Source organism: Asparagus officinalis, chromosome 5 (genome assembly GCF_001876935.1).
Source record: "Asparagus officinalis chromosome 5, Aspof.V1, whole genome shotgun sequence".
NCBI lineage: Eukaryota > Viridiplantae > Streptophyta > Magnoliopsida > Asparagales > Asparagaceae > Asparagus > Asparagus officinalis.
Window position 1 is genome coordinate 120,101,210 of NC_033798.1, and position 12,682 is coordinate 120,113,891.

Sequence of the window (12,682 nt, forward strand, 5' to 3'; positions counted from 1 at the left end):
GAAAATAGGAAAATCCAGTTGTGTTACCGCAAACAGGCATAAAACACACGAACAAATGTTATGATCATATCATGTTTACTTTTCTAAGTTTAGCAATAAATTATTTTGTAAACAAACATTGTATTACTTTGCAAGTTGACGCGGATCTACTTTAACACTTGTTAAATTTGATTCTATAAAAAAAACTCCCTAAATGAACCAAGGGTTGAAAACTCGAGTTCCTTTGAAATGCAAAGGTAATTAAATAAATGATAAAAAAAGCTTTTTTGTAAATATAAATTGATAAAATTTTATTTAAATTTAAAAAGTTGCTTAAAAATATCCTTTTCATAACATAAATTAAACCTTAATAAACAGATAATTTTTATTGGTGAAGAAAATTTTTCATACGCAGTCTCACGTGTATTTGTCTCTCAACCAACGAAGTGAATGCGTAGACCCTGCATCTCATTGATGTTCGTCAGTTGTCAAATATTAAGGACTTGCATCTTGTTTCTGGGTTAAAGAAAGATCTAGAAACAAAACTATTATAAAATTACTTATATTCTAATTATTTGTTAATTTTTTAAGGACTTATGTGGCCGAAGGGAATCCAATCACTACGGTTGACCTTGGTAATTATTAACATACGTATTTATCTGCCGATTAAGCCAAACGTATTTGCTGACAGCATTCAAAGTAGTCACCTGGACCAAAACTGTCAACATCACAGTGGCCTTTCCGTAAATTAAAGGGTTGATTTTGGTCAACACGCTTCAACTTTAGGGGACGCTGCACTGAAACCCCTGATCTTTGTAATTTCACTTAACCCCCTGGAGTTTAGAGGTTGTTGCACATGACAAACCTGAACCCGTTTTCCCCATTTAAATTCACCTAAAAATTTATTATGTAATTCACCAAATTAGCATCATCAACTATAAGTCTATAACATATCAAATGGTAATCATGTGACAAAGAGTATAAATATTATTTCTTAGCCTCAAAATCTTTTACTAAAAAGAACAAAAGAGTAAACTTTTTGGGTTCTTTTAATGTCATACGTTAGTTAAAATTGAGGATGCTAATTCGCGTGATTAAAAGAGAAGCTTTCAAATAGGATTTGGCGGAATAAAAAAAATAGGGGATTGTGAGCAACAACCCCTCTAAAATTCATGGGAGTTTAGTGAAATAAAAAATTTCAGGGGGTTCATTGCAACACTCCCAAAAGATCAGGGGTGTTTTCTCAAATTAACCCCAAATTAAAAGGTCCGAACCTTTTTGCTTTCTCGGACTTAAAAACTTTATTTTACGCTAAACCTCATAAGAACTCACAAAATTACAAAACTGCCATGGCGGAGGAGGAGAAGGTGGTAATGGTGACTGGAGCTTCCTCCGGCATCGGTCGCGATATTTGCCTCGACCTCGCCAAGGCCGGCCGCTGTAAGATCATCGCGGCCGCTCGAAGGATCGATCGGCTCAAATCGCTCTGCGATGAGATTAATGGGTTCGGATCAGGATCCGGATCCGATAAGGTGCGAGCGGTGGCGGTGGCGCTCGACGTTAGCGCGGGAAGCTCGGAGGTCGAGGCTTCGGTCGAGAAGGCGTGGGGTTTCTGGGGAAAGATTGATGTTTTGATTAATAATGCTGGCATTCGAGGTAATTGATTTGAGTTAAATGATTTTTTTTTTTAATAATACTTTGTTCGTTTTGTTTATTAGCTTATCTTATTTTATTTTATTTTTAATTTTTGGGTTGAGGAATTGGGATTTTATTCTGTTTGTTTCTTACTTGCTATCCATTTCATTTAGTTTAGAAATAGCAAAAAATTTGTAAACAAACTCATTCATAATTTTTTTTTTCTAAAAATAGACCCCCTTGAGTTTTTTTAACAAAAATCGACTCATGTTGTCTTAATACAGTTTCTAAATAGTCGAGGTTGTCAACCCTGACTATTTAGTGCATAGAATGTTAGAGTTTAGGATTATAAATGGGGGGTTTACAATCTTCTAAATAGTCGGGGTTGACAACCCGACTATTTAGGAACTAGATTAAGATAAAATGTGTCTATTTTTGTAAATAAAACTCAAAGGGTCTATTTTTAGGAAAAAAATATGAATAAATTTATTTAGAAAAATTCTTCTTTAGAAATAAGTCATATATTTTTGTATAAATTCTTTCTGAAATTTCTGTACAATGAATATATATATATAATGATATTTGTAAAATCTAATATAAATTCTGCAAGAAGAAATGTACAAAAGTTTGTTATGTGATGATTAGTTTGAATAGTCAAGAAATCATTTTTTTAGGCTAGGCCCTGTTTGGTTCGTTTCCGAGAAAACATCAAATTTTGGTTTCCAGTAAAGAAACCCAACTTGGACATTGAACCATTTTTCTTGTTTTAAGCCTATTTTCTACCTGTTTGTGATAGAAAGGGCCGTTTAGCGCGGCCAAAAAAAAAGAAGGAAAAGAAGGAAAAGAAACACGCGTGGATTCATAGGAAAAGGTACACAAAGTGGGTTGTTGAGCGTTATAGGGTTCATACATCCATGTTTATTTCAGAAATTTTTCTTTATACAATTGCTTTCTATGAAGTAGGAAAATTGACCAAAGTCTAGGAAAAGTAAAGTCAAATCCTTGTTTTTGAAGAGCTTACACATTGTTGTCATCTCAGCATCTCCCCCTCTCTCATTTTATTTATTTATTTATTTATTTTTCTAGTTTTGCTTTTCTATTTTTTGACGTTTGAAACAAACGAGAGATTTACAAATTTTTTTTTTCTTTTTTTTTTTCCTTTCCTATAATCATGGTGAACCAAACACAAAATTAACATTTTCAAGAAATTCATAGAAAGCATTGGATGTGATTTTTTGCAAGGCATTCCATTTCCTCTAATGAAATGAACCAAACAGATACGAAATGGATTTCCTACTGTGTGTCCTTTACACGTTGTTATTTCTATGACATGGACCTCACGTGACATTCTTTTTTCTTTTTCTCTTTTCATGCAACCAAACAGAAAGTACGAAAAGTGTTACAGGAAACCATTTCCTGTAGCACTGTTTTGTCTTTTTTTTTTTTTAACAACCAAACAGCCCTTAATAAAACCTCTTTCATCAATGAAATGACAGAATATTTAAATCAAACAACATGGAAAAGGTACTATGGTATTTGGAGAAAATTGATCAAATTCGAAGAATTACTCAAATTCAGATTCGGACTCAAAGAAGCTAATTCATTATTCAGAAATATGAAATGGCCAGTAAGTTGCAGCATTTGGTGAAATTTATCTTAATTGGAGTTATACTTGTGTAGATATCTCCAGGCCTCATTTAATCTTTCGTTAAGTTGGAAGGAGTTGTTTATTTCATTCATACATGTTCTGCTTATTTCTCTTTAATTACATGATAAAATTTATCAGTCACTGGAGTTGAGCTTTTTCATGTATCTCTAGACCCACGTTAGCATTTCTTTAAGTTGGAACAAGTTGCTTGTTTGATTCATATTTGTTATTACTTCTTTTTTACGTTCATGACGAATATTCTACCAGAAGTTATATCCTCATGCTAACCAAACTTTACTTCTAATATCCATAGGTGCTGTTAATAATCCACTTGATTGGCCTGAAGAGGAATGGGATGACAACATAAGGACTAACTTAACTGGATTATGGCTAGTATCTAAGCATGTTTGTAGACGAATGCGTGATGCAAAGGTTAAAGGATCAGTCATCAATATTTCGTCTATTGCTGGTCTCGATCGTGGGCAGCTGCCAGGTGCACTTGCCTACACTGCATCGAAGATGGGCGTAGTTGCTGTTACCAAGGTAACAAAGCTAAGTCACTTCTTCCCTCTTCATAATAACTCGAGTTTCTCATGTTCATTCTGCATGTTTCTTCTGTTAGAATTAATATATGATCCTTGGTCTTCACCATAACTTCGGAGTTTTGTTGTAATGGTTAGAGGAACTAAATTTAAAATGGAATCAGAGCAACTCAGTTTCAAATCTCACATGCCACGAATTAAAAACGGGTATTTTAAAACTTGACACCGCTGCGTGAGTCCAGGTTTCGACCCATAAAAAGGGCGCTCAACCTGCGGGGGCATGTTAGAATTAATATAAAACTATGATCATTGATCATCACCATAACTTTAGAGTTTTGGTGTAATGGTTAGAGGAACTAAATTTAAGATCTTCATCTCGTATTTGCAATGCTTCAAAATGGATATCTTCCATCTCTTTTTATCTGAAAATTGCAAATGTAAATGCTTGGAAAGCATGTGGCTGAGTAATTTGTGTTTAGTATGCACACTTGTTGAGACGATAGAAGTTTGGGGAAGATGCGCATGGTAATAGTAACATCAGATATGTAAAAATGCGTAAATTAGTAAATCGTTCTACTGATACGGCATTCTTCAACTGTGCCTTAATTTCATCAGCGTAGCTTTTAATCATCCTGAACTCTATTTGAATTAATAAAAGTATCATGAGGATGTTAAATAATTGGTACTTTATCAGTATGTAGAAGTAATGTTTGGTAATGCTAATATCCGGTGTTTAAAGATACTTATAAGGACAGGTGTTATTTTGGCTACCTAATTAAGAATCCAAAGGCACTTCTTGCAGTTTTCTTGACAACAGAATGTTCACCTATTTGTTCTGCAGATCCATCATATCTACAATGTTGCACTCTTCTGAAGCATCAAAGTTCACAACGGCAGTTAACTTCTTCAATTGAATGATACCACTTTTTTGCTCTTTAATACCCCCTTTTTTCCCTCTATAATACACCTACGAACCTCCTAATCCAGAGTATTTTATTTTTAGATAGTAATCAGAATTTAGTACTTAAGAGGGTCCTCATATTTTGCTGGTAAAATTCTGAACTAGTTAGTCATCAGTTCGCTTACATTAAAGGTAAATGTCCAGAGATACTTGAATGTCTTCATCTAAACAAGTAGACATATTATCAGGATCCTTCCTCACTTTCCTTATCATAAATCTACAGGTAATGGCGTTGGAGCTTGGTCAGTACAGTATCAGAGTGAATGCGATTGCACCCGGATTGTTCAAATCTGAGATCACTGAAGGCCTAATGCATAAAGATTGGTTGAATAATATTGCCATAAGAACCATTCCCTTGAAAACATTTGGCACCTCTGATCCAGCGATAACATCTCTTATCCGTTATCTAATCCAAGACTCTTCAGAGTATGTCAATGGAAATATCTTCATTGCTGATGCTGGAGCAACGCTCCCTGGTGTTCCCATCTTCTCTTCCCTTTAAGAAGCTTTTACTTGCTTCTTCACAGTTTTCTTTTATTTCCTTCAGAAATTGTTCAGGCCGTCTAAAATCCCCATTAAATTTTGTATATCCTTTACTTGGGAGTAGTTAAATTTCGTATTGTTAGTGTGCGTACGTCGATAAACTTACAATTGGTGCTTTGGAAAGATGTCGATAAACTTACAATTGGTGCTTTGGAAAGATGTAATAAATTAGGAGTAAATTGGCCGGAAAATAGGAGGCATTCTGATGGTGTAATGTTTGTTGCATATTTCTGATTTTCCCTGCATAATGATGTACTTAAAGAGAGTTGAGATACACTAGTATCCAAAGTGTGGATGTTAAAGATCCAAGTCTAGAATTTGATTTCCAAAATTGAAAATTCATATTGTTAGATGTAATGTAATAGACTAGCCTGTCAAGAACCAAAATTGAATAAATTTGTTGAGCTTTCAATGATGTAATAAGAGGCACAAGATTACTAGATTTTGTAGAACATTAATTCCGACTGTGTAAAATGTGTAGTTAAAACATATTGAAATCACTAGGTATTAAAAATTAATAGTTGATTAGAAGTGAATCACATTCTGTGATGCTGATTCTCGATTTATTAGTAACCCGAATCTTGAAGTTTTGTCCATAGTATCCACACCTTGGATACTAATTAGTACGGTTTTCTAATTTCTACAAGGATAATAACTTGTTTTTCTCATCGTTAATTCCAAAATTTTATGACACCGTTAACCACAAGATCACAAACGATTCAATTCTCATGCTTTCAGATTACAAAATGAGGCCAGAGTACTCCTAGAAAAGGTATGCAGTACAAAGAGCTTAAAGAGGGAGTGGGTCATGACTAAACATTCTTGAGGTTTCTACAGGTAATTCGAAGCCTCTTCCGCAAAACCATAAACAGTTTAGAGGGACATTCGCTAGAACTAACATCTCGCGTTTACAGGATACAAATCCTAGCAGAACCACCACTATAGGAACAGGGGGGTTTCAAACAAACAGAGGATAAAATCCCTAAACTACGGTAGCTGCAGTCAACTTCTCCAGTCTGTACTTAAGACTTTGACACACAAACGCAGCGTCTATCAAGAACCCAGACTGCAAGGATGCGAAGGAGAAAAAAAAAAGAAACTGGAGTTTCATGCAGAGAAATAAGGGATATTACAACATGCCCCATTAAAATGTGTGAAAACAGCAAAATCTAGCAAGCAGCAAGAACACAGCAACTAGAAGCACTGTACTGTCCCTGCTACACAACTTACAGCCTATCAATTCATACAGGTTATGATATGGTTTGATCCAAAGAGCAAATGTTTCAAATCAAAGAAAAAAACCAGCTGGAAATGAGTTCAATGGTCTGATATAAAAGATGTTCTCTGATCTTAGCACAAAGAAATGGCAGCTTAACCATTAACACAATCTCCACTTTCGAATCTTCAGATTCAATAAACCACTGACCAGGCAGTGCTCACTCTTCCATTGCATCGCCCTCAGCTACTTCCACTTTCTTCTTCAATGGAGTGATCTTAGTTGACAAGACCTCTGCAATCACATTACAGTCAGTGAACAGAAAATGAAAGATGTTAAGACTGTGCCACATCTATAAAAATTATGGACTGGATTACTGACCAGTATGCCCCTTGGCAAACGAATAGCCTCTGGAACTAACATAGGTCCTTGGATTTGGCAATTGATGGTTTCTCAAATACTCCGTCTTACCCTAGAATACAAGAAAAGGTGAGGCAAATCTACATGTGTAAATGCGATGTTGGAAGTAGAAGGACCCAATGAACTTGGAGTATCCCAGGAAGAGAGGAGGAAAATAATGAGAAGAAAGAATGCATAAATGGATAGTCACATGATGCAATACCTTGGTGATTACACAAACATCAACATTGCTTCCACTTCCCAAGTCATTGAAGATGCCAGAGCATATTGCCTCACATACAAGTTGTATTCCCTCATCTCTCTGCATAAAGGTTCACATGATTCATCAACATATCGAATATCTAGAGTGCAGTATATGGACAAATGAGCAGTGCGGGGGGGGGAGGGGACGTTGAAAAGTAATTCGGAAACATAAGGTTCAGACCGAATAGACTTAAAAGTCTAGCATCTGGCAGTTCACTTTGCTAAATGAGCTTTTAAGAGACGGACTAGTTTTGAGGTCCACCCATGCAGTCAAATTGGATCTGTGGTTAACCACCCTCTTCTCTTTTTAGCTCATTCAACGAAATAATCCACCACCTCATAACCAGTAACCCTATATATCCATAATATTGTAAATAAATATATTGTACATATGCATATATGCATTCATTTATAAATATTTGAAGCTTTGGAGTGACCTTAGAGAACAAAAGGATAAATATTTTATGGTTCACCTTATAAGAAGAAAGCCCTATGATAGTACTCTCTAGCAATTCAAAAAGATTAAAATGGAGCTATAGGTACTAGTGAGCCCAAGCAGTTGCATGTACCATAGCATATGCGACGTAAGACCACAACCTTCATATATTCCTAATCTATCAATCATATGCAGGAGGAAAATTTTTGAGTTGCCAACCATAAAGGATCTCTGGCAGCCTAGAGAAACTTGAAGGTTATCAGCTAGATAAACAATGTTAAAAAGACTACTTGGAACAACAAGGGATTTTCAGTCGTGGAAGAATCTTTATCCACATTTCAGTGAGAAACTTACATGCAATTAACTTACGTTTCTAATCTTCAATAAGATAAGCATATAAAAACATATAGCATGAATGCATTTTGTTTCATCAAGTGCAAGCAAAACATGTAATATTTAGAGAAATATCTCCAACAAACATAATATTGAATCCTCTGTGAGAAATATAATCTTTCATAAGTAGACATGCCCTTATACTATTGGATATCATAACCTCCTCAATAAAAATTAGAAAGAAAAAAGAAATCCTAACAGAAACTACACCAGCTCGGGACAAAACATATAAGTAAATAAAGAGTGATCATTAATCATACATACCATAGTAGCTATCTCTAGCAGAATAAGAAAACAAATCTCATGCACATTCTAACTTACTTCTAAGCCTTCTCTGAATTTTGATTCAAAAATAGCCATAGCAGCAAGTGAACCTGATCCCATTGTCGCAAATGGAAGAGTGTCAGTGGAACCGTGAGGATATACCTGCGTATGCAGGCAAATGAGTATTGCACATCTTATAAGTAGCCCAAAAAAATCTCGCAAGAATTTACTCACAGTGTGCAAATGTGGTCCAGTGACATCAACTCCTCCAAGGACCAGGGCAGCACTGACATGACCTTGATAGCTGCAAGGGATTTAAAAATGTAATAAATACATAAAACTGTTATCTTAATGTTGACAAATAGCAAAGGGAAAAGTAAAATGAAACCCACTTCGCCGAATGCAAAGCAATTCACCTGAAAAGATGCGACTTTAAGAGGGTAAGAGCAGTAACAACCCTTGATTCTCGTCCAGTTGCATAGCGATGCAGCTGCAGCTGAGAACTGACCATATCTTCCAAACAAAAAAAAGGTTACTTCTTTTTTATTATTTTACTAATGTCATAACAAAAAATGAATACCCTGCTAATGTCAACGAAGTTACAATTCACATATTAGGAGCCATGTAATTCTGCAAATCCAAACAAAAGGCACCAATGCACATTCAAGAACAAACCTGTTACAGCCTCTGTATCGGCAGCTGTTCCTGCTCCACAACAGTAAATGTTAGGAGCCATATAATGGATCTTCTCACAATTCTTATCAGCAACTATAGGTCCTTCTGTGGCCCTAGTATCTGCTCCAAGAATAACTCCATCCTGAAATAAAAATTGATATTATGGTATTAAAACAGATAGGATAATGAGGGTAAAGTCTCTTCAGTGAGTGTGAGCATGCGTGCAGATGTGCGACTTGCATGCGTACTATTCTCTAATTCTTTTTCCTTATTTTATTTTTTCAGTTTGGGCTGGGGGTAGTAATTTGTCCCATATGTGCCCCACTTTACATCTCCAATTGTGCCGGTTACCAATTAGCAGTTTACCATTGGAGCATTCTGCTGGGCTGATTGTGTAATAATAGGGATTACAAGTTCTAGGTAGAGATATGACAAGAAACTTTCTATAAAAAGGTGAAACAAAAGGAACTTAGCTACGAGTCAGCTTAAAAATGGTAGACAAAGCCTGACAACCAGCTTCAGTAGTGAATTGAATAGGCAGTCTTCAGAAGTTCAATCAACAAGTCCTATGGAAATTTTTTTTAAACCTAAATTAACTCTCTTAGTGCTTTAGTTTTCACTTGTAAAAGGGAAAGCTTGGGAATCAATGTGGCCCAACAGGAAAGTGAGTCATCTCTTATATGTTCTGCTTGAAATTGGCAGCAGAAATAACACCACCCCTGTTCGGAAGGTGATTATGCTAACTACTTGGTTTGCCACTAAGCTTCTTCCTTTTGTTTGACAAGCAACAATTGTTGTAAGATCTATCATTTCAGTCCTAAGGGCATTGCCAAAGGTAAACCACCAGCAATCAACTGCCTGACTATCAAATTGGATCAAAATTAATTGACCAAATTTTTACTGGCACATTTTAAAAATTTTAACTATGATCAAGTTGAATGCAAACAAAGATGAAGATTGATCGACATGTCTTGCACTCAGTTCAATCAGAAAACAAAGTTTTCTAATCTAATTAAGAGTCTCCAAAAATATAAATTTAAATCTCATTGGAGTTCTTAAGAAACATAATCTTCTAAAATCATGTTGAGATTCTATGAAAACCACTTATATTTATGTGCATGTTTGGAGAAAAAGCACTGGCAACCCATGGCTCTTCCTACTCTTTGATTATTGATGGCGGTTTTCATCAATGTATGGATGGTTATTCCATTGATAGTCATAGAGAGATATATAAAAGAAATTTTCAAGATGATAGCACATTGCTAGTAAGAGAGGATCCTCTTTTAGTATATATTACCCTTCTTTCTATGTGCTCTCTCTTGTATAAACATGGTCTGTAAAATGAAATTTCTTGTATTTGTTAAGAGCTTTTCATATTGGCAATTGGTGATTCATTTGGCAATTGCATTTAAAAGATCCAGTGAGGATGAGTTGTCCACCCTTATTATTTGTACCAGTCAGGATCAGATGTACGCCCATTTATTAGTAATTTTCTCTCTAGTAGAGGGATCTTCTAGACGTTACCTATGGAGGTTTGCCGGTTTTAGGTAAACCATGTAGCTTCTGTGCTACAAGTTTGTGAAACCAACCTCTTGTCTGCAGATGGTTTTTAACGTGACTTTACTTTTTCCATGTGTTGATTCCTAACATGGGGAGTTGTACATAGCAGTTTTGCTCGGAGTCAAAGACTATGGACTATCTTCTCTGCTAGTGTGCATACAAGCACATGGGAAGAAATAAATACAGGCTGCACATGCAGCGCAGAAAAGGTAATATCTTTAGAATTATAATGCTTACTAATATGTATCCAGTCAAAAAATGAACTATTTAATTTTCATATAATTATTGTGCTCTCTCAACTTCACTTCAAGCCAAAAAAAATGGTGCTTGGTTCGCTGTCTACGCCATTTTACAGAATTTGTTTGGCTGGATGTTTTGCATCTGAACATGTAGTTGCGAAATTGCGATAACAAAATAAGAGGTGTTTGTCATGGTTTGAGGCTTTGAGCTGCATCTGAATAGATTGCAGTTTCAATACATTTCTAGATAATGTGTACTAATGTCACTGCATCAGATTTATTATAATAATAACATGACCTGCAAGGTTTTCTCATTTAAATAGATACTAAAAGAACATTAGAAAATATACGCTCATTCATAATGATTGATGGTGAAGTTGCAACAGCTCAGCAGCATAATCCAGACACTATGACGCATTTTCAACTACTAAGTTATATTTACCACCCGAATAAATATTCAAAAGGGACCAGCTAAACAAATGCATGCCCAAATTTCTACTTACTACCAAAATTTTTAAAAGAGGGTACAGAAATAAAATAATTAACTAAACTATCAAGTTTGATGCCTCCCCCACTTTCAATCTATTGTTCGGTCAAATGTTTTCACATCACAACATGTTGTCACACAAACTGCGATGACTTGTGGTGTAGCTGGGGCTGCATCTGAACCGAGCATTATTCCAAGTTCCCAACAACATATTGGGGTATGTGGAATAGTGCTTCCACATCAAATTTTCTAAATAATAACATACATGGCAAGTTTTTCCCCTTTCAGACAAATTTTGAAAAGAGGATTAAACTAGAACTATGCATTCTTAACAGCTTGGTAATGTGCTCTCAAAAGCTAGCAAGGCAAATAGTATTATGCAGCTACAACAACAGTAGTAAATAAACACTATCAAAGATGCATAGTGACTCCAACAACAAGCAACCAAACAACAAGATGTTTCAATGAGTGATACAAACACCTCACTAATCACGATAAAAAGCACAAAATTACAATAAGTAACCTCATCGTAAGCTAGATTCAGTGTGCCCTTTTACTCCTAGGATGTAACTTGTTCAATTTCATCCACCATAATTGGTTTTTTTATTGCACCCAAAAACAAAATATTCAAAAAAAGAATCAATTTTTTTACAAACTGAGATATCCAAATCTGTAAGAAAACAAGATTAAATAAAGTGATGCTAACCTTGAATATGAGACCGACGATGGTGGTCCCAGTCTTTCTGAAGGTTGGAGGCTGCATCCCTTTCTTAATCAGCATCTCATTTCTCACGCACAGATCGAAGCTGAATCCTCCCTTTGATGCTCGAACATCGACCAGATCTTGGTTCCCCATTTCCCTAAAAACCCACAACAACAACAAAACCCTAATCGATCGAATCTTATAACATCGACGAATTGAAGTGCAGCAATTTGATCGAAGTGAAGAGAAAGCTTACCGATTAGTTTAGATTTTTAGGGTTTTTGAGAGATCGAGAAGAGAGAAGGATTAAAAAATAACGGGGGCTTCAATTTTAGGGGTTGGAATTTGGAGATTGGAGGAGAAAATAGTGCGTGCTTGTATGCCAAGAAAAGCCCAGTGGGTTCGGTTACGGTCTACTTAACCCGGATCCGACCCAAGACATATTCGATTTCGGGTCTCGCGAACCCGACCCGATTAGATGTAGGGTTGAAGTCTGACCCAATACCTAATTCGGATTATTTGAAGATAAAATCGAAATTGCCAATTCATTACCTTGAAGGGAGTTCCCCGTATTTTGATATTTTCAAATTAGTCCTCAAAATCTTTTACGTGCTTTGAAGTTAGTCCCCAAATCTTCATATTCTGAACTAGTTTCTAATTAGTAGTTGAGTGAAAATTTTGTTGGGGGACTAAGGATCAATCTAGTATTGTTTTTTGGGTGTCTTTGCTTTTTTATTT

General features: G+C 35.7%; 2 protein-coding genes across 3 annotated transcripts; one reads left to right on the plus strand and one right to left on the minus strand.

Annotated features, from left to right (window-relative positions):
* Positions 1,295 to 5,384, plus strand: LOC109840962 (3-oxoacyl-[acyl-carrier-protein] reductase FabG-like). 2 transcript variants are annotated; one of them, XM_020409800.1, is made up of 3 exons: positions 1,295 to 1,635; positions 3,576 to 3,805; positions 4,989 to 5,384. In XM_020409800.1, exons 1-3 carry the CDS (start codon positions 1,329 to 1,331, stop codon positions 5,265 to 5,267), a joined length of 816 nt encoding a protein of 271 aa, XP_020265389.1. In that variant the 5' UTR covers positions 1,295 to 1,328; the 3' UTR covers positions 5,268 to 5,384. The 2 variants fall into 2 exon arrangements, with proteins under 2 accessions (XP_020265389.1, XP_020265390.1); XM_020409801.1 differs by lacking the exon at positions 1,295 to 1,635 and adding an exon at positions 3,138 to 3,241.
* LOC109840963 (proteasome subunit beta type-7-A-like) lies at positions 6,421 to 12,335 on the minus strand. Its single transcript, XM_020409802.1, has 9 exons — positions 12,201 to 12,335; positions 11,948 to 12,101; positions 8,956 to 9,097; positions 8,697 to 8,793; positions 8,515 to 8,584; positions 8,338 to 8,442; positions 7,147 to 7,245; positions 6,906 to 6,996; positions 6,421 to 6,818 (listed from the first exon to the last, which is right to left on the minus strand). The coding sequence occupies exons 2-9, from the start codon at positions 12,095 to 12,097 to the stop codon at positions 6,745 to 6,747; spliced, it is 828 nt and encodes a 275-aa protein (XP_020265391.1). The 5' UTR covers positions 12,098 to 12,101; positions 12,201 to 12,335; the 3' UTR covers positions 6,421 to 6,744.